At 44.1% G+C, this 27400-nt stretch overlaps 1 protein-coding gene and 1 long non-coding RNA gene across 3 annotated transcripts in view; one reads left to right on the top strand and one right to left on the bottom strand.

Moving 5' to 3' along the window:
- The window catches only part of TECRL (trans-2,3-enoyl-CoA reductase like), a 58631-nt gene that overhangs the window by 16218 nt on the left and 15013 nt on the right, over positions 1-27400 (bottom strand). Inside the window, exons 3-4 of one of the 2 annotated variants that reach the window (XM_085310327.1) lie at positions 9331-9375; positions 7945-8033 (exon numbers count right to left, since the gene is read on the bottom strand). In XM_085310327.1, the coding sequence (XP_085166453.1) occupies positions 7945-8033; positions 9331-9375 (134 nt within the window). Of the gene's footprint in view, positions 1-7929; positions 8034-9330; positions 9376-27400 lie in introns of both variants that reach the window. The other variant, XM_085310317.1, reaches the window with a different exon arrangement.
- Positions 195-26030, top strand: LOC146601243 (uncharacterized). Its single transcript, XR_014896520.1, has 3 exons — positions 195-560; positions 20137-20188; positions 25909-26030. It is a non-coding gene; the product is annotated as an uncharacterized LOC146601243 (long non-coding RNA).

Raw genomic sequence — 27400 nt, 5'->3', positions numbered from 1 at the left:
CTAAGTCCTCTCGCTAATGCTTAGGACGTGCCCTTTCCGTAGCGCCGCCCAGCGCGCACCCTAGCTTGTATCATGTTGCCTTTTGGCACCGTCTCACGTTATCGCAMGGACGACGAGCTGCAGAATGGAGCCGAGGAAAGGCCATACAGCCTTCTCCGTGCTGATCCCTTCCCGCAGCTCTTTCCACGCCATGTAGGGGCACTTTCCCAGTTCATCAGTGCTGGGCACGACGCTTCCCATCCCAGCGCCAACCAGCGCTTGGGTTCAAGCCGGGAAGGGGTGGGTGCGCTGGGAGGATACCTGCAACCAGCACGGCAGCTTTGGGCCACTGCCTGCAGCTCTCGGCACAGCCAGAGACATAAAATAGCTGAAGTGTGTGCCGTTTGATGGAAAAACAGCTGCAGGATATAAATTATCTAGCAGACGGAGATTAGTTTCTTCGATAAGTGTGAGACAGAGACACCAGTTGCAGGTCGGAGCCGAGGTCAGAAGAGAGAGCCTGAACCGCATACGGAGGAGGAGCTGCTCAGGTCAGACAGACAGACAGACCGTTATTATAGGCGAGCGTATGGAAAGCAGCCATAATTTCAGAGAAACCCAGGAGACTGAGACAGCTGATTGCCCCAAATCCTCAGATCACATTAAGTTTAGCATCTAACTCCGTTAGACTCCTTTTTCAATCCCAAGCCTAAGTATTCTTGAGATAATGATCGTTGAGAAACATTATTAATGTGTGGACCAATTTCTGCTTCATACACTTTGGTACCTTATTAAAGGCCCTATAGTTAGCTGAGGATGATAACTGCACTATTTTAGCATCACCTTTAAATCTTCACCTTTTCCTAATTTTGGTATTTTCATCTGCTGCAAAGATCCTTAATAGTAGTTTTGTATCAGGTAGGAAAATTGTTCAGGCTACTGGAATATTCAATGAATTTTGTTCCAATTCTCATGTAATATCTCCCAGATCTGTTCTAGGAAACTTAAATAGTGCAAGCAGGAACATCTAAAACTTCCATTGCCTGGACAGACTTTGTGATAACTGAGATTTTAGGCACGTTTAAGGCTGCATCTCAGTATTTCTTACAAATACCAGAGGTAGAGATGGATTTGCTCTAGGATTTCAAAGGCAAATTGGAGCTTCCTTAGGGAGGGCAGCTCCAGGAGCCGAGGAATGAACAGCAACACAGGCTGCTTTTCCCTGAGCCAGTCCTATGCTNAAGGAGGAGAAATCATAGCTTCATCCTGTCTCCTAAGCCTGAGCTGTCTGAAAACACTGCTGTGGCATCAGACCACTTCATCCTCTGGGCAAGACTCTTGGCTGAGAGCACRTGCCTTTGCCTTTTCCAGGCTCAGAATGGAAAATCACTGATAATTACAAATGCTTTTCTTACAACTTGCATGTACATTGTGTGTGTGTGTATACACACACACACACACACATATATCTCCAGCGAAGCACTGAAGTTCTGTTTGTAACCAAACACCGATGCAAATTCAGATTTGCTGCCAAATCTTTACAGGGCTTTGACAGCATTTTGAAATCTGGCCTATAGTAAGTATCATTTTAAAACGTGCAGCCATCATCTGCTATGTAGACACCTAAATGTAACAGCACTTTTAAACACAGTGTAAACACCATCACCTCAGCTAGCTCTTCCACAGTGCTTTTCATCTAGAAGCTTCAAAGCACTTTGCAAAAGAGGAAAATACTGTTATTTTCTTGCCACAGATCTGGCAACTGAGGTATAAATTCCGTGACTTGTCAAGGTCACCAGACAACGTGGGCAAAGCAGCTCACTCTCCCAAACACTGGTTCACTCACCTCTTTGCGCTCTCTTTACGCCCAGAATGGCTGGGCAAAACTTCTGCATGCACCATAACTTTGCCTAACACAGATGCTTTAGAGGGGTTGAAACTTCTCAAAAATTTGGGTAGAGTTTGACCAACTGTCTACCTCCGTAGTTACTCTGAATACAGATAGGGCAGAGGCTGCTGCCATCCACACCAGACTTGGAGTTGCTGCTTGTCCTTTTAGTAGCAGGACAGATTTCAGCGTAGGGCTTTATCTAACTGAAAAAAAACCCAGCTTGCTCTGTTTAGGCCTGTTGGATTCCCTCTATCTTGAAGCAGCAAAACCTCGAGAGTATCAATATAAAGACTTACACATAGGTTCTGCAGCCTACACTGTGCTCAACAGCAACTACACATTCACCTCGCTTAGAAGTAATTTCTGTAAATAGTTCCCTAACTCCCTTTGGTGCCTGAAAAATTGATACCTGGCATGGTTCATCGTGAGCTTGTGGCATTTGTTGCCGAGGCCAGAAGAAAGAATTGCAATGCCCTGCTTGGCCTTATTAGAAGCAGCATCTGAGGAATCCCAATCAGCCAGGCTCCTCTTCCCTTATCAGTTGATTTCATGCTGCCACTGGGCCGTAACAAAGAGCCAAAACTGTGTGTGGTGCAAGGAAAGGCCCAAACAATGTAAAACCATGGCAAGAAATCAGGCAAAAGCAAGCTGTTCTCTCCTGATAACCTTGGAGGTTGAAGACTGTTAGACTTACTTAATTAAATGAAAAATAAAACTGATCATGTGTGTGTAGTTTGCCTTTGTGAAAGGTTACAATGTTTTTTTAAAGTTCATAGCATTTGACTCCCATCAGCTGAGGTCTTGGCCAAGTGCACCAACGTAGAGCAACATTTATTGTGAGTAATATTATGTGTTCAAGCAGAAATCTCAGGCAAGTACCAACTGTTGGCTGTAGAAAGGAGGCGCTTTGCATTACAAACAATTTAGTCGGAAAAGTGGCTGTAAAGGAAATAGTGACTTTTTTACCTGTAGCTCTTCTTCTAGGATCAAATTCTCTATCAATCCAAATGGTTTAGAGGTGAAGAACCATTTGGGGAATTCCTTCTCTTTAGGACTTTGTGTTGTAGTCACTCTGAAGCTGCCCAGAGATTTACACAGAGTGACAAGTTCTTTTTCTCTGGCAGTGCTGGAAAGTTTTCTGTGTACCTACATTTCCATAATTATATGTTATTCAGTTTGGATGGTCCTGTCCCACACCTGTAATTGAATTGGCCACAAAATATGCAAGGTCTGATAGGTATTCATTGAAAAATGTATTTCCTGACATTCCTCACCAATGTATCCTACAGACCCTCTCTCTTGCCTTGACCTCAAATTCCTTCCTTAAGCAATGACTAGACAAATTTTCTTACATCTCTTGTCTTCATATTGACCACAGACTTTGAGGGGACTCCCAGCCCTCCCCTTCCTCCAAATTCCTCAGATCTGGTCTTTTTTTGTGAATCACACAGAATCACAGAGTGGTTGAGGTTGGAAGGGACCTCTGGAGATCATCTAGTCCAACCCTACCCCGCTCAAGCTTTTCTTATTATTTTATTTATTTAGGTTCTTTGTTTGTTTATTGCATTGTCTGTGCTTCTTATTACATCCCATTAGGAAGTCATAAACCTTTATCAAAATCTCTTCTCCCATTGCCAAAATAAGGAAAGTGTCCTAAGCTGTGCCTGAGAGGCACTTTGACCCAAGCACTCTCCTCCCACCGAAAGAACAGGCACACCTAATCATTCAATATAACACATGCTTCCCCAGTCTGTGTATCTGCTTTACATAACCACAAGCAGTAGAAAAAGCAAAGTTTCAAATACAGGTCTCTTACCTTCTTGTGCATTTTCCACAGTCTCTAACTTAGTGATAATATTGCTTGTCAACCAGAAGCGAACAGACCAATTAGTAAAAACATGAATTTTTAGTTTTCTAAGATTTAAAGAGCAGACGCTTAATTCATTGAAAAAAAAAAACCAAATTATTCCAGGAAAATGATGTAAAAAGAGTTCAAATTTTCAGCTAGCTCTCCAATATACACTAACAGAAGTCTGTTAAGTGATAACTCAGATCGACAGTTTTCTCTGTGATTATTTATTGTTTGTATCAGAGCTGTGTGGAATCAGCGATATAGAGAGGGTTTAGAGTGAGCATGTACGCAAGTGTAAGGGGGGGAGTGTAAGAACGCAAAAAGAATTTACAGTCTAAGTAACTATAATCTGAGCAAATGAAGCAGTTCTGCTGCCAGCCTCAGTATTTTAAGGCTCCCAGAAGTCAAAGTATTTAAGTAATCCATAATTTTAAGTTGCAGTTACAAAAAATATTTACTAAAAAGTACTGTGTTTCAGAGTTAATCCTTCTCATGGAATTCAGAGACTTGGAGGTAAAATACATTTTTTCACACTTTTATGCTATTTTCTCAGCTCTGTTTTGATCTTTCTGGTAGCTTGCCCTGGTAGCAACTAGAGAGCAGAAGCTGATAAATCAGGAAGTGCAACCACTGCTCAGATGAGGAAAGCTTTAACAGAAATCTGAATCTGAACAGGAAGAATGGCTTTTTTTTTCCCTTTTGACAACAGCAATAGTATGTTTTCTTAGGAGTAAAATGCCAACYGCATTTCAAAAAGTTGTATGTGTGTTACACTGCAGTGTATAAGGAGTCTCTGTCAAACAAGCTTACACCCCAAATTGGACAGAGATTAAATAAAAACTCATCATCCAGCAGTGGGAATTTCAAACTTCCCTCGGGGGACAACTTTTGCAGGAGACTTACAGAAAGATCTGTAAACTCAGCTCCCATTAGTATCTCTGCAGCACCAGTCGGCAAACCTGAAGGACTCCCTGCCCAGTAGGGGCACAGAATTAAATTATGTGTTTCAGCTAATATTTGTTTTATAAAAAAGGAGGCAGGACAGAGAGGGATCTAACAAAAACCATGATGTGAAGAAGAGGTTTTTCACCCTAAAATACCTTCTGGAGATGAGCCATGGGGGCCCAAATTCTTCTGTAAGAACCAGCTGCATTTGGGCTTGCACTCGTGTTATCATGGGAAATGGTGTTGTTATCAAAAGCAGTTGACTTTTAATAGCTCCAGTGGAGGACAACTGCAAATTCTCCACCCCCTTCTGTCCTCCTCTGGAGCAACCCAACCTCTACAACTAGTGAACACCTGGTGAGCTGATACGGGAGCTGTGGTGCAGTCTGAGCCCCAGCAGATGTCTGGCCTGTCACACCACCGTCACCGTGCCACCACGTTTTAAAAAGACAGAGGCTGCAAGGAAACATCCTTCCTCTGGAGTAGTAACCTCCAATGGAAAGGCAGAGTAAACACTAAGAGATGACAAACTCTTGAGTCACCATGGTAAAATCTGGCAAGGACTGCAAATCAGAGACCGGGCACGCTCCAGAAGGGAAGCTGAGATGCMTTGACTTAAAAGGTGCTGCTAGAGTTAGGAACCCAAACTGTTCCTTTGGGGACAGACAACAATTTTGATCTTTTCTTTTACAATATGCCTGGAGGGGGTACTGTTCCCCCTGGGGTGGGCACCACCTTCCCCTCCTATCTTAAAAACAAAACAAAACAAAACAAAAAAAAAACCCACAAGCTGCTCTTAGTGCAAATCCCCAAGAGAAGACTTGGTGTTCTTGCTCCTGAAGTGAGCATCTCACATGAGATCCCAACCAAGATGAAAAGCCCCAGGATGCTAGGAGTTCACATCCATGCTCACTGCATCGTCCTTTGGAGCACCAACAAATCTCCATGTGCTCCTGTGTCTATTTTTGGACTACAGACCTGAATGTGGCATTCTGGATCTGGCCCTTTGCACTTCAGCTATCATTCTGCTGACAAGAGATAAGAATATTTTTATCCTGTACCTTGTTTACTTAAATGTCAACCCTTTAAATCAGAAGTGTCCCTCACTCTGTGCATAAATCTTACAGAGCAGCAAGGGAGTTTAAACAGGAGCTTTAAGCACAATAAAAATAGCAGTAAAACTGTACGTCCTATGTAAAAATATATTTTTAATTGCTATTGTTAAAATACAATTTTGCTTGCACTTTTTCTCTATTACTATAGACTATAAAATCTCTGAGTGTTTAAACTAAATGACATGGCTAAGAAAAAGATTCTCACTGAGAACTGAGATAATTTAGGATATGGAACAGAACGGGATAAGATGAATATTCAGAAACTCATGGAGCCAACTTTCTACACAGATTAAATCATAAAAAAATGCCACCATCTGCAGTATCAATGTCTAGTCATAACCATACTATTTATAAGGGAATGTTAAGCTTTAGTTATGTTACTGTCTTAGGCTACATAAACCACCAGGAAAGGAGAGAATAAATAAGGTTCTTGCAGATTACTTAGTTGCAGCAAACATGAGGCAGCATTACTCACGCTTTCTGCTGCGCAAGGAAATTCCCCATTTGCTGTTCTACAAGGGCTAACGTTAAAATGCTGGAGAGGTGGTGGGATGGGTTGGGGGGACACAGGACGCCAGCTAGCATTAATCAGTATGGCCCTGTGGAAATCAGTGCAGCGAAACCTCAGCCTTTGGAACCAGAAGGCTAGATAGAGCGTTTTCATATTTCATATTCATATATGAAAATATTTCATATTTTCATATTTGTGTTTTGCTTCACAGGGCTAAAACTCCCCAGAGCCTGTGCTGTTAGGGGCTACCTGGCAAGTGAGAGAAGCATGTGTGGGTAGGTCACCTTATAGCGCTGGTCCAGAAGCTGCCATTTCCTGAGCTCAGGACAGCTTCCAGCTATAATATCTGCCTCAAACACACCGCTTAATCGATAAGGAGCTGCAGAATAGCGCGTCCACGTGTAGAATAGCAGTAGTGACTGCTGCCTCGCTGGGGCAGCGTGAAGATCAGATCGTGCCCGGCTCTGTTTCCCCTTCAGCATGGGGGAAGTAAGGATCTACAAAGCACCCTGTCCCGACTAGCCCAGAGAAAAGTTAATCAATCAGTGCGTTGCCCTCTCTGCTAGGAAATCCCAGGTTTGCAGAGGAGATGGCAGAAGCAGTTGCATACCCACCGGTGGAAGGAACCGGTGTATCACCTGCAAGCTGCTTAAATTTGCACTCAGCAGCCTGGCCGTGGGCTGTGCGGTCACCCCAGCTGAGCAAGGTGGGACCTGTGAGTTGCCTGCAATCCGAGTCTGTTAATTTGGCCCGCAGCCATGAGGACAGTTAAAAATTATTCGGCTGCGTCGTTAAAAGAACTGTAAGGAACAGACCACTGTTGTCAATTGCTGTGGATAATCACATCAGGTGTTTATGGCTTTCCAAACTGTGTAGTTACTGGTCAAGTTTCACTCTGCAGAAATCAGGAGCTACTGTCCTTTCAAGCCTTGCTGGTGTCTTTTGTCTTTGGACTGCGAAAGAATTGAATTTATAGCATCTAGCACAACGGAGCCCTTAAGGTTCAGCTCCCCCCCTAGCCTGATTCATGTGGGACGTGTTGCCTCTCTCCTGCCACCCCAACCCTCCCACTGGTGCCTCTAGGAAATAACTGAAGTCCAAAGGCAAAGCAGACGGGCGTTCCTGCTCCCAGCAGGGGCTGTTGTTTGGCAGTAGAGATTTGATGGATTAAAAAGTTTTGTGACTCCTGAGCCTGGCCCTGCCTTTGGGTGAAGAAAGGAGACAGATGTTCCCATCCGGTAATTTTCCTGTTTTAGTAAAAGGATTACCAAAAAGCCATTTTTGTTTTTCAAAATCCTTCCACTTTAAAAGCTGAGGAGCAATGCAATAAATGAATGTATTTGGCTACAGATCCTGCATAGGCATATAAACCCGAGATAAGCTAAAATTGTTTTTAAAAATTGATTTTTTTCCTCAGGCAACATTGTTATGTCCACCTTCTAATCTTTAATTGAATGTCTGAGTTAGCACATTGATAACTTGGCTCACTATCAATTTAATTCTGTTTTGACTGCTGATAAAGTAATTACACCATGTGACATGGGGAAGGACAGGCCGAGGAAGTTGAAGTAATTTGATCCTATAACGTCTTGTACGTTAAGATGTATTGTGTTGATTGCTACAAGGCCGTACTTACTGTGGTCCAACTGACCTGCTGCCCCAGGTCTGTAAAATACAGCGTGATGATGGAAGAAACAGCAAGGCTTTGAATGCTAATGGAATCCTTCAGATAGGGCCCATCTGAAATGATAAAGAGGCAAGAGGAAGCGGCATGAGCCACACGCATCCTTTCAGCGGCTCAGCTAAAGTGTAGCCTGCACAATTAATGGTCAAGAAGTTAAAACTTTATTTTTTTTTCAATTTGCACTGCACTCTAGTGGCTGTGCCTTAAATGTCGGAGAGACAATTTGCACCCTGATTCGTTTAGGTAACTTGCCTCTCGCGCTCCAGGTTTGCGGCTGACAGAGTTRTCCTCTCCTTGCTTTAAAACAAAAGCGTTAGGATGCCAATGCCCTAGCAGCAGGGCGCAGCAATGGTTAGGCTGCTCCCTCCGTCAGTGCAGACCGCTGGAGACATCCAGCCACACGGAGCACTTCCTTGTGCGAGACTAACGGCAAAGCGGATGCTAGGCAGTGTCTCCATCATTGGTATCTTCTGATAGTTTTTGCCTGAGCATTTTCTTGGGTGGCACCACCACGATGAAGGCAGCCTTCCCTTGGGCGTAGGCCCACGGTCCAAGATCTTGATGTCAGCTGTGTGACCGAGGCACGAGCGTGCCTGAGCGTTGCAGAGCCCTTTTTACAGTGTTCTGAGCCACCTGCCTCCCTTTCTGTTGAACCCAAAGCGTACAAAGATCAGCATAAAATACCAGTGTCTACTTCTCTTTTGGCAGACAGGCAGTGAGCTGGGTATTAGGAAACCTTGACAGCTACTGGCACGGGGTATTGCCATGGCTGTAACACTTCTCTTCTTTTCCCTTTTCCACATCACATAGTGTGTCTCCCTTTTGATGTATGCCTGTTCACTGCTTAAGTCAGTGAGGGTGCTAAATCACACCAGGTGCTGAGTCCTCATTTTCTAGGGCTCTACAAAGCTGCTTGTCTGTAGACCAAATACCACAGGGTCCCTGGTAGCTYCATCTCCCATTTCCATGTCTGCCAAGACCTGATGAACTCGCACTGTGGTCTCCTGCAGCCACTTGTGTCTTCTGACGAGGCTTTCTGAACAAGGATTATAACTGACATTGCAGTATGTGGGTTTTTCCACAAGTGGTTTTACATTAAAAAACTGCCTTGTATTCACTATTTGATCAGATTGTGCATTCTGAAACATTTTTATATGTGGTGGATACGGAAATCATTGGATTTCTTTATTGATGGGGATGCTAGGAAGTTGATCTCAGATATCAATTAATGAAAAAGTGCTAATAGTTCACCCAATAATACATATATAGAGAGTAATATCAGTACAGTAGGAGACCTTAACACAAGACTAGTAATATGTTAGATGGCTGTTTGACATGCACGTGAATACTTACTGCGTTCCAGTTGTAGGCCAACACGGGAAGGGTACCACTGGGGACCTGTTCAATAAAGAATTGCATTTAATTTCATGGCAGAGGATCTAAAATKATCTTTTTCCTTAGCTGATAGCTACAAATGTGAGGTGAAAAATCCTTTCTGCGGGCCTCAGCTATACAGGGCTAATACAAGAGAAGTAAGTAGGAGGAACACACAGTACACACAATTGGAGCAGAAATCCCTTCTCCCCATTCCTGAGTGTTGAATGGGCCAATCTCAATGCCGACTGCTCCATCAGCACAGACAAAACGCAGCGGCCTGTGCAAATACCCAGCTTTCATGGGATAATTGCTACTAGGGAATACCTAGAGAGAGGACTCTGTTTATTTCTGTATTTGCGAGAATTCTGTGTAAAATGTCGTCAGTCTCCCTTCCCAAATGCTTTTTCTACAGTCCAGGATGAAGGGTTTGTTTTTTTCCATCAGAGAACAAAAACAAATTCATCCCTTTTCAGGGAAATGTACAGAGAATAGAAAACAGATGCCTTTCTCCTCCTATAACACAAAAGTCTTCTCATTTTCAGCTCTTGGTTGATTAGCCAGATCTTTTCATGTTTATAATTAAGATACTGGTTTTGTGTTCATTTTCCTTGTCTGGAAAACCCAGTTTCACAATGGAAGGAGGAATAAAGGCAATGCTACTAAGTACTGCTTTTCTTCCCTGCTGTGAATTACAGTACAGAAACATTTTGGYTTGAATTCTGAGATTGCACCCATATTCTTGCACTCAAAGAAATTTCCCCAATTTGGATTTTCCCTGAGGTCATGGTAATGAGCCTGTGTAAGGTTAGTGGAAAAGTATTCATCCAGAAAATGTGTCTGTATCTGTGTATGTYCTGATAGCTCTAGGTCCCAAACACTGGAAGAGGTTGGAACCACCTCTCCAAATTGCTGCTCTGGCCAATACTCCCCAACACAAGTCCTTAATCAGGGATGCTCTGCCTATAATCCCGTCAGACAGACCAACAGCAACACAGAAAGCAGAGGCTTTGGGTATATACGATTTCCCAGATACCCATTCCCAGATACCCATCAACTTGAGGATGTTTCCCAGAAGTAGCMTTTTATGTGGTCTAGTGTGAAGGTTGTTTCTAAATACTCGACAGCAGCTGGCAGTTGCTGCTTGGTGTCGCTCCTGGAGGCGAGGTGGAGACCCATCAGTGTGTTCAAAGAGCTGTTCCTGGGGCTCTCCACGTCACCGCAGGTGCCAGCGCAGAAATGGCCACGGCCGCCCAAGCCATTAGCTTGCCCAGCTRTTTGTTGTGCCCCTACAGCCGTGCTGGCAAAATGGACAAGGTAAGCACCCGTCCTGTGCRTCGCAAAGACGTGTAGCTTAGCTTAACCACCACCCTTCCACCTCCCCAAATTGCTGCAAGAGGTTGTTTGGGCTGACCTGGTGGACTTGGCACTGGAGCAGACTGGGAAGACCTTACACAGCCCCCAGGGGTGGCTGAGCTTTGGGGTCAGCAAAGTCTGACAGAGGGAAGTGAAGAAGTAGCTACAGCCTCACGCCGCCTGCAACCCCACAGCCCTTTCTACAGCATCTGTCTTTATTTCCTTTGATAGGCCTTAAGAGAGCAGACTGCCTGAAAGACACCTGCTTTGGCTTTTCAGTTCCAAGCCTGGGTGAAACTGGTTGAATACAGCCATGGTTTTCTTTAGACCTGTGTTACAATTGTTAGTATTTCTGTATTTAAGATACCCGTATTTCCATATCTTAAATAAAGGGAAAATATTCTTCACAGTGAGTGTGTTCAAATGTGGGAACAAGTTGCCTCAAGAAGCTGTAGGATCATCGTTCTTGGAGACAGTCAAARCTCAGCTGGAGAAGCCAGTGAATAATCTTGTATAACTTTTTAAAGATGGCCCTGCTCAGAGTAGGAGCCTGGACCACACGACCTCCAGAGGTTATTTCCAACCTAAACGATTGCATGAGCATCACGAAAGCTTGCTCCCCACCCTAGCTGCCATGTRGAGGGGCAGGGAGTTGTACAGCGCGCTGCGTCCCGACGGATCCGAGCGGGACCCAGCATGCTGTCRTTGCAAAAGTACCCGGGGCCAGGGCGAGTTCTGTAGGCAACACCAGGCACTGGGTGCACCTGTGAACCAGACCTTCTAGCGGGAATGGAGGGGACCCATCTGCCCGATGTCGCGGGAAGTCACAAATATTTTTTCAAGCCACCACAGCAATGCTTGGCTATTAAAGATAACAAAGGGAAGACAGAGAGACAGCAGCTGTCTGACTTGTCAAGGAAGATACGATTTGCTCCAGGACAGCAGATATCAATAGTTATTTAGGAGCCTGAAACACATCGTGCTTGCGTTAAATTGGAATCTTCCCCTGTCCCCTAGATGAGAATATGTTTCAATAAAAGCCAATTTACCTGATCCTGTGGCAGCGTGCTTTGAGGTATGGCACATAATCTTCACAAGGGCAATTGGAGGCCGTGCGTTTGGGCACGTCATCCCACGTTTTCAGTGCTTTAGCCTCAGTACACTATTTTCAGATGTACTCAACGATTTAGAGAGATGGAAGTCTGTGCCTTTGCTGCTGCTCATCGGTGGTGAGCTTGGGCAAGGTGCTGCCCCACCATTTGTCCCTGGTCCCCAGGCCAGCCTTGGGCTGCTGTGTGTACTTGCTGGAGGGACCTGGAATTAGCTGTTGGGATGTGTTTCTTCTCAGCATTTAATTATGTGTGTTGGAGGGGAGTTACTAAGAAATGTTCAGTAGAAATGCTGTGCCAAAGGGGTGGGAGAGCTCATTTCTCTTTGTAACTGCACTGGTTTAAGCATGAACAGGAAGGTCTCCTACTTTCAGTCTTCACTGGTGCACTTTGGCTAGGTTGTTCCCAAGTCTTAGCACATGTAGCTGCAACTGGATGCAGCGTTTGAGGGCCTCTCTGCACTCCTGCATCTGGCACAACTCCCTTAGCCTCCGGTTTAAAGTGGGGGGTTTCGTCTTTTCCTTTAAAAAATAATTAAAAAATAATCAATTAAATTAAATAATTAAAAGGATTTACTTCCAAGTTCATTCTTGGTGCCTCCTGCAGAGGTTAACTGCCATGTATATTGTGACTCCTGAGGAGTATAAAGTCAGGCATATATCTGTACTTACTCTTTATTTACTAGTATTATGACTGTGCATCAGAGCTCAGCCATGAGCTCCACATGGTGGTCAGTAGACCATATTCCTCTAGATAGTCCCTGTGGGTTTCTTCCTCGGAAGCCTGTTTAAATAGCCACCCAAATGGCTTCCTGGTTTTCCATCTCCTCTTTGATTATTTCTTTCCTCTTGACTGATCCTTCACCTGAGGGTGCAGAACCTTGGTTCCATGTCCTTAACTCCACCACCCCCAGCTGCAAGTACATATGCATAAGGCCATTAATTATAGAAAATACTTTAATGCTATAACCTTAAAGCATATTAATTTTCAACACAATATTTTCTTGGAAAGTGATTCAGTGTTTACTTTTAATATTCTATTAAAAAAAAAAAGAATGAGGAGAAATAAGTAATTTTGGATTAGGCAAGTTATTTGTTGTACCTGCCAGTATTTAGAATAAAAATTGTAACATAAGCAAGCTGACGTGTTAGAGAGAGAAGGATGTACAGAAAATGACAGCTGCCTTTAATCTGACCATATCCAACTAATGAAATACTGGGTGAGAACAGGGGAGGTAGTGCTGTTAAACACTTCTAAAATGACAGCTTCAGCTCTATGCCCAGCTGCCAATACTCATATGCGACGATGGGTCATCTGCATCTACCATATCCTGTTACACAGTCTTTAGTCTTTGTCTTCAGCTGACTGATACGTTACACGGTTCTGTGCTTCTAAGTTTATAATAACTTGGTCAAATTTGACAGAGGGAGACAGGTCTCTAATACATGCAGTTCTTCCTGTTTTGTAAACATGGGCGGGTGAGTGGAAAAAAACCTGCTTACTGTATCCACTGAGGAGACACCAGCGAATCCCCCCCTGCCTGCACCCATGAAATGCATAGAAAACCAAGCTCTGTTGGTCCTGTTGCCCACACGGTTTGTTATTTCACTGCATTTACACTAAAATGTCAGTAAGTGAATCAGCTGACAATCACAGGACCTAAGGACAGCTTTAAAAGCCCATATGCAATTTTAAAAGCTCCCAAAGGTACTTCTTATCCACATGATTCAAATTGACCTTAATGCATGTGCCACAGCTTAACTACCACAGGTTTTGAAAATCTAACACCTAAGAAAACTAAGTAGTAGGTATTTTCCAATAATTATGAAGCTGGAGGGGTCCCTCTCAATTTGATTGTATTTCATAAAGATCCTTTTAGGAAAGTTCTTTAGCGCACTGCCTGTTTTGTAGCAAATTATAATGGGATCAAATGCCCATTTGTTACAAAGTATTTATGAAGCTGAGTTAACCTGTATGAGAGCAAAGGTATAACATAACGAAGGCCTCCTCTGCAGGCAAATTAACTGTGTTGCTTAGGATGCAGCTGTGCAAAAGCTATTCCTCCAGGGAGTGAGGAGCCTAAGAAATGCAAAATGGAGCTGATGGACAGTGTTCGGAGATAATTAGCAGATTGACTTTCCATGAACGGCTAATTTTATTATCAGTTAAATTGTTTGCTTCTCATTGTATTTCACCACTCATGCATCTCTAATAACAAATAGGCTTAATAATTACAAGCGATACCTGCTGTGATATGAATAGGATGATATGAACAACAAAATTACTATAATTAATCATCAGCAGCATGTTGTTAAAATCTGCAGAAAAATAGGAAATTCTGAGTAACGCTGTGGCACTGACATCCCTTATATCACAAAAAAAAAGGTACGTGTTAGCTGAGAAATGTAACAGCACTTGCTCGTGTGAACTGAGCCTGGCTAAACTACATTCTGCCACCTTAAATCAGGTTATATATTTGATATGCAGCAATAAAAAGAGGTAGCTAGGAAAGATTCACCTAATAGTGTGTGTAGGGAAGATGTTTTCTGGTATAATATACAGAGAGAGAAAGACATCACTCTGACACACAGATTTGCAGAAAACTAACTTGCCAAGGTCTTTCCTTGATGAGTAGAGGCCGAGCAAATACAGTTATTCCGTGTCCACGACCTTAAACAGCAACGCTCGTAAATGCTGTTTTCCTTGGTGTTAGCAGATGTGTTCTCAGGAACGCTTCTGAGAAACCAGGGGCAGATAGAGATATCACCGTGCTGACAGTTGCATCCTTTGCTGGTCTAAGTTTGCGTCTCCCTGCTTTGCTGAGCCAACAGCAGGAGAGCAGGATGCTGAAATGACTTGAAAGTGGTGGGAAAAAGAAAATGCTGTGGGACGTAGTGGGCTAACACCATGCTTCAGTGATTCCTGGGCATGACACCAGTGCCCTGCTTCCAGCCACGGTTTTGGGGCACAGGGCAGCTCTCAGGGAGGCACTGGCTGGATCCTCGCCTCTTGGTCAGTGATCTTTGAGCCGGGCTGCGGTTTTCACTGTGGGAAAACACAAGGGAAGGACCCTAGATAACGCTGTGCCAGGACACTTAAAGAGGAAGATCACCACCTGGAACTGGAGCCACGTTTTTATGGGAAGTCAGTGGAAAGAGCAGATCCAGTGTGTCCTCAGTACCTCTCAGCAGGGTACTAAAGTAGTTGTTTTTAATAGCTCTGTACCCATAGATAAATCCCTTCTTTTTCTCAGCTTCCATTTCCTTGTACCTGTTTCATCTGTGAGCTTTCCAGGGCAGATCTCTAGCTGTGTGTGTTTACAGAGGCACCTTGACCTCTAGTTGCTATGGGGACACAAATAACCACTTTCTTAATGACATGTGGAATTTGGAAAGGGAGCATTTTGATCATAAGCATTCCTTCCTTCCTAGTATTTATTATATATAAACACAACTAGCTACAAACACGCTGCTTGCACAGGGAGAGCAAAAAACTAGAAGCAAGCAAGCCTGCAAGCAATATTTGCATGAGTGTTTTTATATTTTTGCAACATTGTTTCTCCTTTCCACTTCAAAAGAAAGGAAAGGAAAAAAAATAGCCAGCCCTATGCACTTCAATTTTCCATGTGGCCTGCTGCAGAAAGTATAGCTAATTTTGCTCTTACTCTGTGGATTTGCATTTCAATTAATGCGTGTGGGCAAGGGAAGGGAATGAGACTCACCTTTTATTTCATTAATAGCAATCYGAGAGCAGAATACAGGGAAACGAGAAAATGGGTATGCTGACAGAGCTGTGGCTGGAAGCAAYGCTCCGCGACGGCAGTAACACCCTCGGGCAGCGCGGGCTGCTCTCGCGCRGGGGGCAGTCGCTCCGAGGCAGCGCTCAGCTTGCTCGGCACTCACGCACCGCCTCCGAGGAGCGATGCAGGTGACTTCTTCCTCTCCCTTGTCTGCGTCGCCTCTCTCCAGGAGCTGGAAGAGGGCAACRAAGGTAGCATGCGGGGCGGATACGCCACTTGCGTGCTCGCTGGGCCCAGAGCAGTCCTGTCCTGGGCTCTAGCCGTGTCTCCTCAAAAGCATTCCTTAGTCAGCTAGCTAATGAAATATGCTAATGAAATATAATTTTCTTCCAATATTTGCCTGTCAAGGGGATACCTCTCTCTGCAGCCTCTAATCTAATCAGGATGCRTTCCTCACTAACAGCCGCACTGCTCTTTTTTCCCTTTTTTCTCCATCAAATGGCCACGCTGGTGCTGCTGACAATTACCTGAGCACATTTGGACGGGTGTTCTCCCTTCCTAAATGCAAACTAAATTCTGATCAAGTCACTTGTTAGTTCACCACGCTGAAAGTCATTCCCTGCTAGCAAGAGCGCTGACGTGCCGCCTCCGCGGCGCTGCGAGCAGGARCACGGAGCGCTGCCGACTGCGGCTTCGCCTGCCCTGCGCGCTGCAAGCTGCCGCTAGCACCCGCCGCCCCCGGCCCTCCCGGCTGGCGACGGGCCCCCGGCAGGCTGGTGCACGTCCGCCACAAGGCAGCCGCGTGGAAAGACGCGTAACRGACTTAAATTTGCTCAGCAAACCGCTTTGCCCCAGTTGTACCAACCTGGCCCAGGCAGCGTTTGACTACGCAGGTAGTTGGGCAATATAACTGCTCCTACCCATAGTCTGGGTCTTAGGGTTTCGAGGGATGGTGCTTCCTCCCGGCCTATATGGCGAATGCTGCGTGGTCTCTGAAAACCTCTACTGCCTATAGCTGTCCGTATGTCGTACATTCTGTTCTGATGATACAGAAAACGTTGCTATACTCTGCCACATCCAAAACTTACCTCAGGAAGGGAGCTAGCCAGTATGTTGCGTTTGGATTCACACAGGGACTCAGTTTATAATGGAAAGTTTATGGCAGATCTATAAGACCTCAAGAGCAATGTGTTTATTTCTATATATATATATATTTTTTAGGGATCAGAAATGTTCCTTCAATAAAGGCACCTGCAATCATCTCAGTGTACATTAAGACGGTCCTTGTCAATGGTCAAACTAAAAGGCATGGTAGCAGCTTTCTACAGGGGAATAGAGCAACCACTGCTCTGATCTAATGGATACTGGGGTTATCTCCAGAAGCACCTGGACCGCACTCCTAAGGATGAACATATTCCAGAAGACTGCCTGCCTGGTAGTTCTCAGCCAGATACAGCCAGCCTTTGAGCACTTTCAGAAGCCCCATCAGTTCATCTGTGTGTGTTTGCTTGCTTTAAACATGTAAAGAAGAAATGAAAATATTTTGGAAGGAAAAGCAGTGGATGAAACAGTAGACTTGGGCTCAGAGACTGGCTTTTCTTCCCAGTCTTCTGAGTGATCCAGAGATGTCTGTGCTTCTGTTTCCCCACATAAGAGGAAAGGATGAAGGTGCCTGGGTCCTTCATCAAACACTTGAGACTAATTGGTAGGGATAGGAATTAGTCACAGTCTAATGTTGATTGGCACAGTATTGCTAGGGGAATGCAAGTAAGCGAATGCAAGATGGAGATACAGAGGTAGATGTGTGAAGAGCAATTAGAAGTAGGTACTTTGCATCCATTAGTAACAATGAGAGACCTTGACCGAGGCCAGCCCACATTTCACATCAGCACAGCTTGTGAATGAGCTGCAGATCCAGAATAGCTCATACATCAACTATTTGAATGATGAATCACCTCCAACAGCAAAAAGTTCCAATTTCTAATTTAGACAATTTAGAAAGAGGTAGAATTCCCCTCACTACGTTATTTTTATTGTAAATAATTTGTTCAGCTTCTGTCCTTGATGCATTAGTTTCATTAACTTGAAATAGCAGCAAATATCAAAGGCTTTTGGTTGTTCTTACTGTTTCTTTCCCCTCAGACTAAACCAACCTACGGGCTGTGAACAAGAGAGAGAGCAAACAAATGCATGAAAAAACACCATCAGAAGGTGACTTTACATCCTTTACAGAGAGATCAGGACAGTCTTGTCTTGTCTCAGCCTGCTCACCTGACCCTACCTCCTGAAGCGCAGCACCTTCTCTTGGCCCTGCTGAAGCCTGGAAAGTCTGAACTTAACAGCTGAAGCTGCTGCCTCTGCCCTGACCTGTGTAGCAGAGGTGACTCCAGGGGCCTTGCAGTTTTTTCTCACACTCCCCTGGAGATTTCCAGGAAGGAGCTGAGTTCCTCTCGTTCTAGCAGGGGAGATCTGCTTCCTCTTCCGTTTTGCCAGCCCCTGTTGGACTCTCTGTCACAAGAAGTTGCTGGGGCCTTTCAGCTATGAGAAACAGCTGGATCTTTTTGTAAAGCCTTCTGCCCAGCTCTGGTGTCCAGAGTGAGGGGAACTCCTATCAAAAACTTGCTGTAGCTTCAGAGCGCTTTTAAAGACCTAAAGTGATCTTAACCTTGCTATAAGCAACAGGCGTCCATCTTGTTAACAGACATTTTTTTCACAAGCCATGACCACCCACTGGGGCTTTTATTATCTTGAATTCCTTCAGTAAACATTTAACAACAGGGTAAGGCTGGAATTTTGTTATTTAGACAAAAATGGAATACCTGAGTTTAAACTGACCTAGGAATGCCTGAGTTTAAATTGATCTGGGCGCTGTTTAAAAATCAAAAGTATTTTGGCATTTTCTATTAACAGTTTGGCAGGCTTTAACACTTCTTTGTGCCTGAGACTGTACATTCACTTGGGCCTGGATTACTTGTACAGTGCCTTGCACTGTCCTTTTCTCAGATGAGCCCCAGGCACTGCARTAAGACCCACTGTGAGTAATAATAAGCAATTCTGATAAACAAATTTTGCTATTTCTCATCGAGATCTGTCAATTAAATCTACTGCAAAAGCAAGAAAAGCAAAGAATCTAGCTATGAAATTTCCTTTTCTTAATGAGGCATTTAAATAGCTCCTCACATTTGTTCTTCAGCTGTTTACATAGGCTGTCATTTGTGATGCATTGTTAGAGCCCTGTAAATCTCAGCTGGGAACAATATCCCAGAGAGCAGACAGGACCAGTTCTGCTTCAAGCTATGTCTCAATAGATTCACTGCCTTTTCTTTTATTATATTACTCATCTGAAATGATATCTGTAATCCTGCTAATGAAATGCAATAACATGAGACACAGCAGCTGCCAAAAAAAGAGGAATAATGTGAATTTCCATTAAAGTTTTTGAATTGATCTTCACTTTTTCTATTGCTAGTTGAAATAGCTCTGTTTCTTCTGAAGGCTGGATTATTTTCACAAGCATTTAATAGATCGCCTAACTTTTGGTGTTTCAGATACCTGCCTCTCTCCTGTTCAATAGGTCATTAGGCATGCATTGAAGTCCATCTTAGTTCTGAACATTTCTTACAGGATTCCAGCCAAAGCAGACAAAAGAACCCAAGATGGATGAAAAGTAGATAAATTATTCTTATTATATAGATTGGAAAATGAAACTCCCCTTTGAAAAAGTGCTTGACACAAATATTCACCCAAGTCAATAGCATGGCTCCTACACATTTTGAATTAAGCCTTAAAAACCCAAATCTTAAACCCCACACTCCCTTCAGTGGGCATCAGCAGACTTTAAAACTCCCAGTCAGCCCTCAGACCTTTAGTGAAATCTTTAGAAGACCAAAAAAGCCTTAAAGATCTGACCCTCAAAGTCCTGCTTAAGGTAAGTGGTGACTAAGTACACTGCACCTAAACAAGCTGGGTATGCTGAACCTCAACCATAGTTTCATAACTCAGGACACATTGAAAATTTTCCTTGTACACATGTACATTTCTGAAAGCAAAACTCCAGGGATATCTGATCAGATGATTCTCAGACTGATTTAATATCTTCACAGTCCTTCAAATGAAATTCAAGTGCTCAGTCAAAGTGAACCGAAGGTGCCTGGTCTGGTGCTTGCCCTCCTTGCTAGCCTGTCAGCTGGGAGCAAGAAGCTGGAATTCAGCACCCCAGCTAGAAATGCCAAAATGCAAGTTTGAGGTTTTAGCAACATGAACAAGACACACATGGGTCAGGGCTTGGATGTAAGGGTTTGACCAGAGYCTAAGGTGCAAAATAAAGTGTCTATGAAGCACATAGCACATTCTGGAGGGGCATCCAGCCCATACAGCACCGAGACTAAAGCTAGGGCATTTCCYGCAGCAGCCTTTCCCTTTTCAAAATTGGCCAAATTAGTTTTCTGTAATTCCATCATGGAATGCATGATAAAGTGAGAGGGACTGTACTGGGGAGTAAGCATAAGCTAAATCTGTAGTTGCTTTGAAGGTGAATATTGTAATGCTAACTCAGTTTGACTTCTGCTTTCTTTTAACTAGGTTCGGTCAGCAATGCCATTCTCACTTCCTGGCTAGCTAGCACAGAAGAAGTGTAAGTATTCCAAGCTCTCATAGGTGTGCTTTAATTATTTTGGCAGATAAGCCACAAATTCAAATTACACAAATCTGTACCAGCAGATAAACTCTTGTATTTTGTATGGAGAGGTTTGCGCAAATATGCCAGAAATAAGGGGACAGGTCTTCCTCCTGCTACTACTTCTCGTGCAGATCAAAAATGAAGTGTAAGGGACAGGCTGGCTTCCTGGCTAAAGCAGCAAGTCCAAGCAGAGATTCAGGTCTSTGTCCCAGCATGCATGTTCTGCAGGGGCAGGAAGCAATTTACTCAGGGATTARATCTCGAATTGGGAGCTGGGTGGGGGGAAGATGGCAGCGACTGATTTTTGTGGTAGGAGCTGTTGCTTGCTTTGTGCTGAGCCTTGCAAAACCAAAAATAAAGAGTTTAAGTATACACAAGCCTCACTGTGGCAGTAACAAGAAATTCAAGCAGYTTCTAGTAAACTGAATTGTGTCAACAGGCATAATGTGGTAAAAGAAACTTAAAATTGTCTCATTTGAGATTGTAAACYAGTCTTCTACTGCTAGCTCTTGCATGGCTAAGTCAAAAGAAAAATAATTTAAAAATATATATAAAATAAATCTTATCATGTTTCCTCCTGATCTAGTCTTTTACATTTACAAAGCCAACACAGATGAATGAGCAATTTATCCAGATGAAAWCACTGTACTTCTCAGCGCCCGTTTGCGATAACTGCCTGTCCCTCGTGATTCGCCTTCACTGTTAATTTCCAATTGAGTTGTTACGAATGCAGAGAGTGGAAAATTTATTGAAAACCAAGGCCCGATGCGAGTGCCAACCCAGCATGCTCTGTGAACCCGTCCTGGGGACGCAGGGCTGGGGCTGTGYGCTCTGCGGTCAGACAGCTTGCATGGGGCAATGTTGCCTGTCCCTTTGAAAACTCATTCATATTTGGATTACAGCTGTGACTCTGGACTAGCATGAACTACCTAGGATAAAAACAGGGAGGAAGGAGTTTGAGATTTGTTAAGAACTGTATGTTTTGCAGCTGCCTRTCTGTCCATGGAGAGCATCTAGCTCAAGGCCACTTATGGCAGGATCAGATCCTAGACCTCTTTTTTCAAAGCTTGATCTCCTAATACGGAGCAGAAGAAAGATCCCTCTGCAAGCCACTGTGCCCTAGATACAGCTTATTTGGRTCTCTTCATCTTGTGAGATACATGAGGACCTCCTGGCTGACTGACAGGCCAGTACTATAAAGCCAGCTTGGGAGAGCCATAAATAGCATAATTCAGCTTCTCTGAGTCCCCAGCAGGTGTATTCATCAGGCACACGAGTCTCTCCAGGCATCAAAATTGACAGATTTCATTAACTTTCTTCAACCTGAGAATCCAGCAGTAATAGCCAGTGTGGAGAAATCAGAGGAGCTGCAGGTTCTCAGCAGGACTGTGTTACCAGACAGTGCTGATTATACAGAGCCGGTAGGCAAGGCGCTGGCTAAGCAGTCACTGTTCTCATTGGTGCTACTCTTAGTGACTAATCCCTACAGCATCCTTTCTCACCTCTCTGAGCATTGCTGTTTAATATCATGGCRAGCCCCTAGAAGGGAATTACACAACACTGTAAGAGCAGTCGTCCTTTCCAGCTGCAGCGCAGTGTTGAGCTCTTGCGTTTTAGCACAGGGCTGGCAAAATGTGGAGTTYTTCCGTACGCCCCTGCTCTTGGAGTCTTGCTAGTATGTGAACTCTCAGAGGTCATTCATTAAAAACAGGAAAGTTGCAGATCCAGAGCTTGAAAATCCCTAGCAGACTTTTTAGACAGGAAAAAACTAAAGATCCCCTGTCCCTAAAAGATYAGTTTTAGTACTTCATGTGCTTTCAGCTACTCTCATAAGCCTTGCCTTGTGATTTCTAATCAATGAGAGATTTTTCTCCTTGCTCTTCACCAAGCCAGCATGGCCTCCACAGCAACATGTTCAGGAAGCGATCCTCTAGTGCCTAGGGTAAGCGAGAACCTGCTGGTTTTAAAATTTTGCTCTCCTWCCAGCTTGTCAGGCCTTGCTGAGCTGAGCACTACTGAGAAACAGCCTGGAGGGTGAAAAGAGCTGGCAGCAGTCGCAGGAAGGAAAAGAGGGAGACTGTGCATAAGCCTTGTGTGAGGCTGGAACTGTTTGTCCTCCCAGTGATACGGCTTCTCCTCGTATTAGGTAATAGAGACCTTATTCAAGGTACTTACTTAGAAGTCAGTGGGAGGCTTTGGTASTCATTGAAATGTCACACTGAAAGGGATTGTAAAGGAGCATCTGATCTGACTTTTGTGCAGGCAGACTGGGTGTCTGGGGGGTGAGGACACCCAAGGGGCCTCCTGTTGCACTATGACTTCCAGGGAGATGTGTGCAGGATGAGTGCAGCAGGTGAAATGTGGCAGATGACAGGCTCCTAGCACACTGCCCTGCAGCCTGTTAGGAGGAAGCTGAAAGAAAGACTGGTCTCCAGCATGAAGAAGGAATTGCATTGTTTTTCTCCTTGTCCTCTCTCTAGTAGAAAGCAACAGAATATATTACTTGTCTTCTAGGGAACGTTGATCTTAGGGGCTCTGTAAAAATACTTGCAAGAAAAGATCTTAACACTGTGCAGCAAAYCTCATAAGTTTCATAGTGTCCAGAAATGATGCTGTTTATTCTTGAGTGCCATCTACTGACAATCTCCTTCTTAATGATTTACCTTCTTTGACATCGCTTATTTTAAATACTCTGTGTAACATTTGTTAGCTCAGATGGAGAGGCCTGCAATTTTTGAGCTGAAGGAGTAGGAATTCATGTTTTACTTGGATAGCTGGCAGCTTTGTATGTTCCTTATCCTCGAGCCCCATTCCCATCCCTAGGTCAGTTCACGCTGGGCTTGATGTTTTCAGTTTTTCCTTCAACTTTCCCTTTTCCTTCCACCCATCACCAGGCTTCCTCCCAGCTGGCCTGCCTTCTCTGCCTACTCCTTCTGTGTACAGGGCACTTTCTGATCTCCCTAAACCAGCTGTTGTGACTTGAAGGAGTAGCTCTAGTTCCCTCCTGCAGGAGGAGGTTTTACCCATCAGTTTGTTAGAGTATTGCTGAGAGCATGTACCCCCCCTTCTTCTCCTTCTTTCTATTCTTCCTCCACTTTCAAGAGCTTTTTCTGAAACTTTTGTGCAGTAGCTTTGAAAATATTTAATGAACTAATGAACTARTTGCTAGCTCCACTATATTACCTGTTCTAGAGGTACTCTTAGTTATGTGATACTTGAATTAGCATCATTATTACAATTTCTCTTTTTCTACCTGCAAGATTCCCCCATGCCAGCCCAATGAATTTTGTAAATAAAATAAAAAGTTAAAGGTGAAGAGTTATTGCCAGGGACAAGAGCTTGCAAACTTTAGTCTACATGGTAATTCTTTCCCAATTAAAATCATCATCCTTACAGATAAAGAAAACCTTAGGTGCCTAACTCCTTACAAGCATTTGARGAAATGGAGCAAGAGGCTTCCTTCTCATACGTAAATTTATTGGCTTGCTTTCATCTCTGCCAACTAGCAAAGGGAATGAGGAAAATAGCAGTAAAGTCACCTAGAGCTCAGCACCAGTTTAAGTGAAGCTTCTCTGAACATGCCTTAGATGGTACAGGGTGAACACCCCAGCACTTGGYTGCCACCCATTTTCAGCAGAAAGCATCAAGCAACAGAAGTGTCAAAGTTTGTAGCATGTGAGCAGAAAAATATACTTTTGTCCACAACACATAGTTACATTGTGGACCTCCTTCCCAGAGGATTTTGCTGAGGTCAAAACTATAAATAGGTTTAAAAAGGATTAGACAGATTCATGGTGGGCAGGTGTGATGTTTGGTATTAAGGATGGCAGCYGGGTCTAACATCTGCTGCAGGAAGCTCCTGTGCAGCTGATGGCTGGAAGGCTGCAAGGGCAAGCTGCTGCTCTCTGCTGACCCTCGCGCTTCTGGTCCCTGCCCAGGGCAGTGGTTAGAGTGACCATGGGCTGACCCAAGACAGCGCTCTTCAGTCTGGAGAAAAGCTTTGAATTCCTGTGGGAAAGGCAGTTTATCTTCAATGATTCTTCTCCACTGAAAAACACAGAGATCCCAGAATCTCCAGTGATACAACTGGGACTGCTCCACTGACCTCTGTACAACAGAAACCACACTTCAGGCATTGCCAGCATTGTTTCGGTCAGTGACAATTTTGCTCTAGTGAGGCCTGAGGTGCATTTCAGTATTAATTTCTGGCCTTCCGAGTCCATATCCTGCCTGTCATATAAACGCAGATCCAACCTAATGTTTACCTCACTTAGAAACTCCTGAGCAGTAACATGCTGTGTGTCATTTGCATCCCCCCCCCCTTTTTTTTCATTTTAATGATTAACAGACTTGGCCACAGTTCATAATTCTGTCTTTTTCCTCCTTTCTTAAAACTGGCAGCAAAAACTTATCAGTGATAAGAGATGCTGCTTGTGAAAGTGCTGCGCAGGGGCTCCTCTCACCCACTGACAAGATACCAGCTGAGGAGAAAGCTTAATTGCATGGGTGATCAAAAGAAAATGTAAGAAGGAGGGGTAGACTGTAAGGATGTGTATGGATGTAGGAATTTATTTTAGCAAGAGATTATAAAGAACACATGAGTCTGACACATATGAAATGACAGTAATGAATGCATGAGCTAGCTGGAAATAGCAAGCAAACCAAAGACATGTACAGATCAGTTCAGTCCCTTCTGAGCTCTTGCCTAAAAGACCTGTTTTCTGTAAGCTGTTATTCTTAGAACTATGCAAAAATAAAAAGGAAAAGTTGGTTCTTTGCAAATGGAAAAGGAAGAGGGAGGGGAACCTTGTTGAGACAACAGCATCTAGGCCGAGTTGGAAAAGACAGGTCAAAGCAATGAGCTGGAACGGGAAGAATGGAAACAGGCCACTGCCACAGTGTGCTCCGCAGAACTGGGGGAATTCAACTGAGAAACTGAGAACGGAAAAAACGTTGAAGGAATATGCTGGCCCTTAAATGTGTTGTAAAGGGCCACATTGTCAAAGTTTCCATTTACGATCATGCTTTTTCTATGCCTACTGTCTTTCTTCACACTTAATTCTGCTTACATCACTGGGAATATCTGAGGAGTAAGGTACTTCTAAATATGAATGCAGGTACCATTAAATGGGCTTATACACAAACCTGCACTATTTTAACCAAAATCCATTGAAAACCTGATTATAGTTAAATTGGCATAAATTTCTGTGCCAGGGATCTTCAACTGATTTAAGCTGGATCAATATAAATCCAGTTTCAATAGATTTTAGAGAGTCTATGCAGAAATGCGCTGTGTTTTCACAAACTGAGGGGAGGAAATACTCTTACTGAACTATTAAATCTTACGCACTCTTTTCATATTCAACTGTTGAGCTTTCAAACTTTTCCTATTCTGCATTTTACAAATCCTTACAGGGAATGCAAACAAGTAGTTTTGGAGCAGTTTTGTCAACAGCCTTTTACTTAATCAACCGAACCTTTGTGCAATCACAGCAGCCTTGAACTTCAGTGTTTTATAAAACTCTAAAGACAGAAGAGAAGCCTAATATTTCATCCACTTACCCTGTTCTGAACTGCATATTTGTATCCAGCTAAAGCATTTCTTTCAAAAAGACATCTAGTCTTTACTTGAAGACACGTTATTTTCTAAAAATAATGAAAACCCATCATTTCAGGTGCTTACTCCAACAGTGAACCATCCTGCCAGTTGGAAGACAACTGCTTCATTCCTAATTTGATTTTGTCTGGCATTCACCTCCAACCTTCAGTTYTTGTTGCATCTTTTTCTGCCCAGCTAAGTACCCTTGCAGTTCTAAGAAGTCCAATTCAAGTTAACAAGTGTTGCATAGACCTGCATATCTCTAGTATGAGTGATACTCAAGATTACCAGAAGTTATCTTTCTCCTCACTATTTTCTCCGTTCCCCACCAATGTGAAAGAAAGAAGAGGATCATAGAATTATAGAATCAGTAAGGTTGGAAGGGACCTCTGGAGATCATCTAGTCCAACCTCGCTGCTCAGCAGGGTCACCTAGAGCATGTCAGACAGGGTTGCATCCAGGCAGGCCTTGAAGATCTCCAGAGAAGGAGACTCCACAACCTCTCTGGGCAAACTGTTCCTGTGCTCCATCACTCTCACAGGGAAGAAATTCCCCCTCACGTTCAGGCAGAACTTCCTGTGCTTCAATTTCTGCCCATTGCCTCTTGTCCTGTCACATGGGACAACTGAAAAGAATTGGTCCCCGTCCCCGTGACACCTTCCCTTCAGATACTCATACACATTGATAAGATCCCCCCTCAGTCTTCTCTCCTCCAGGCTAAACAGGCCCCGCTCTCGCAGCTATTCCTTATAGGGCAGATGCTCCAGCCCTCTGATCATCTTTGTAGCCCATCGTTGGACTCTCCAGTAGCTCCATGTCTCTCTTGTACTGGGGAGCCCAGAACTAGACACAGTACTTGAGATGAGGCCTCACCAGGGCTGAGTACAAGGGCAGGATCATCTCCCTCGACCTGCTGGCAACAGTCTTCCCAGTGCACTCCAGGAGACCATTGGCCTTCTTGGCCACAAGGGCACATTGCTGGCTCATGCTCAATTTGTCATCCACCAGCACTCCCAGGTCCTTCTCTGCAGAGCTGCTCTGCAGCAGGTCAGCCTCCAGCTTGTACTGGTGCCTAGGTGCAGGACTCTGCACTTGCCCTTGCTGAACTTCATGAGGTTTCCTCTCTGCCCAGCTCTCCAGCCTGTCCAGGTCTCTCTGAATGGCAGCACAGCCCTCAGGTGTGTCAGCCACACCTCCCAGCTTAGTATCGTTGGCAAACTTGCTGAGGAGGCACTCTGTCCGCTCATCCAAGTCATTGATGAAGAAGTTGAACAGGATGGGACCCAGTACTGAGCCCTGGGGGACGCCATTAGCCACAGGCCTCCAACTAGACTCCACGCCACTGATGACAACAAGGATTGCTATAAGAAAGTGAGGTTGCCCCGTCTGTTAGGGAACTGGGCAGCACTGAGTCACTTGAGAAGTCTGCCAGATTGCCTGCATGATCCCTGATAAGTCCTTTAATCACTCTGTGCTTGAGTTCCCATCTACAGCACCTATTTGGTCCACACGATCTATTTATAGGCAGCTTGAAGTGCTATAATATTTTTGAAGCTTATCTAATATAA

The sequence above is a fragment of the Rhea americana genome, unplaced genomic scaffold, assembly GCF_003343005.1.
Source record: "Rhea americana isolate MKP2758 unplaced genomic scaffold, rheAme1 scaffold_107, whole genome shotgun sequence".
Lineage (NCBI taxonomy): Eukaryota > Metazoa > Chordata > Aves > Rheiformes > Rheidae > Rhea > Rhea americana.
Note: the sequence above shows the minus strand (reverse complement) of the source record. Positions and strands in the feature narration are given on the sequence as shown.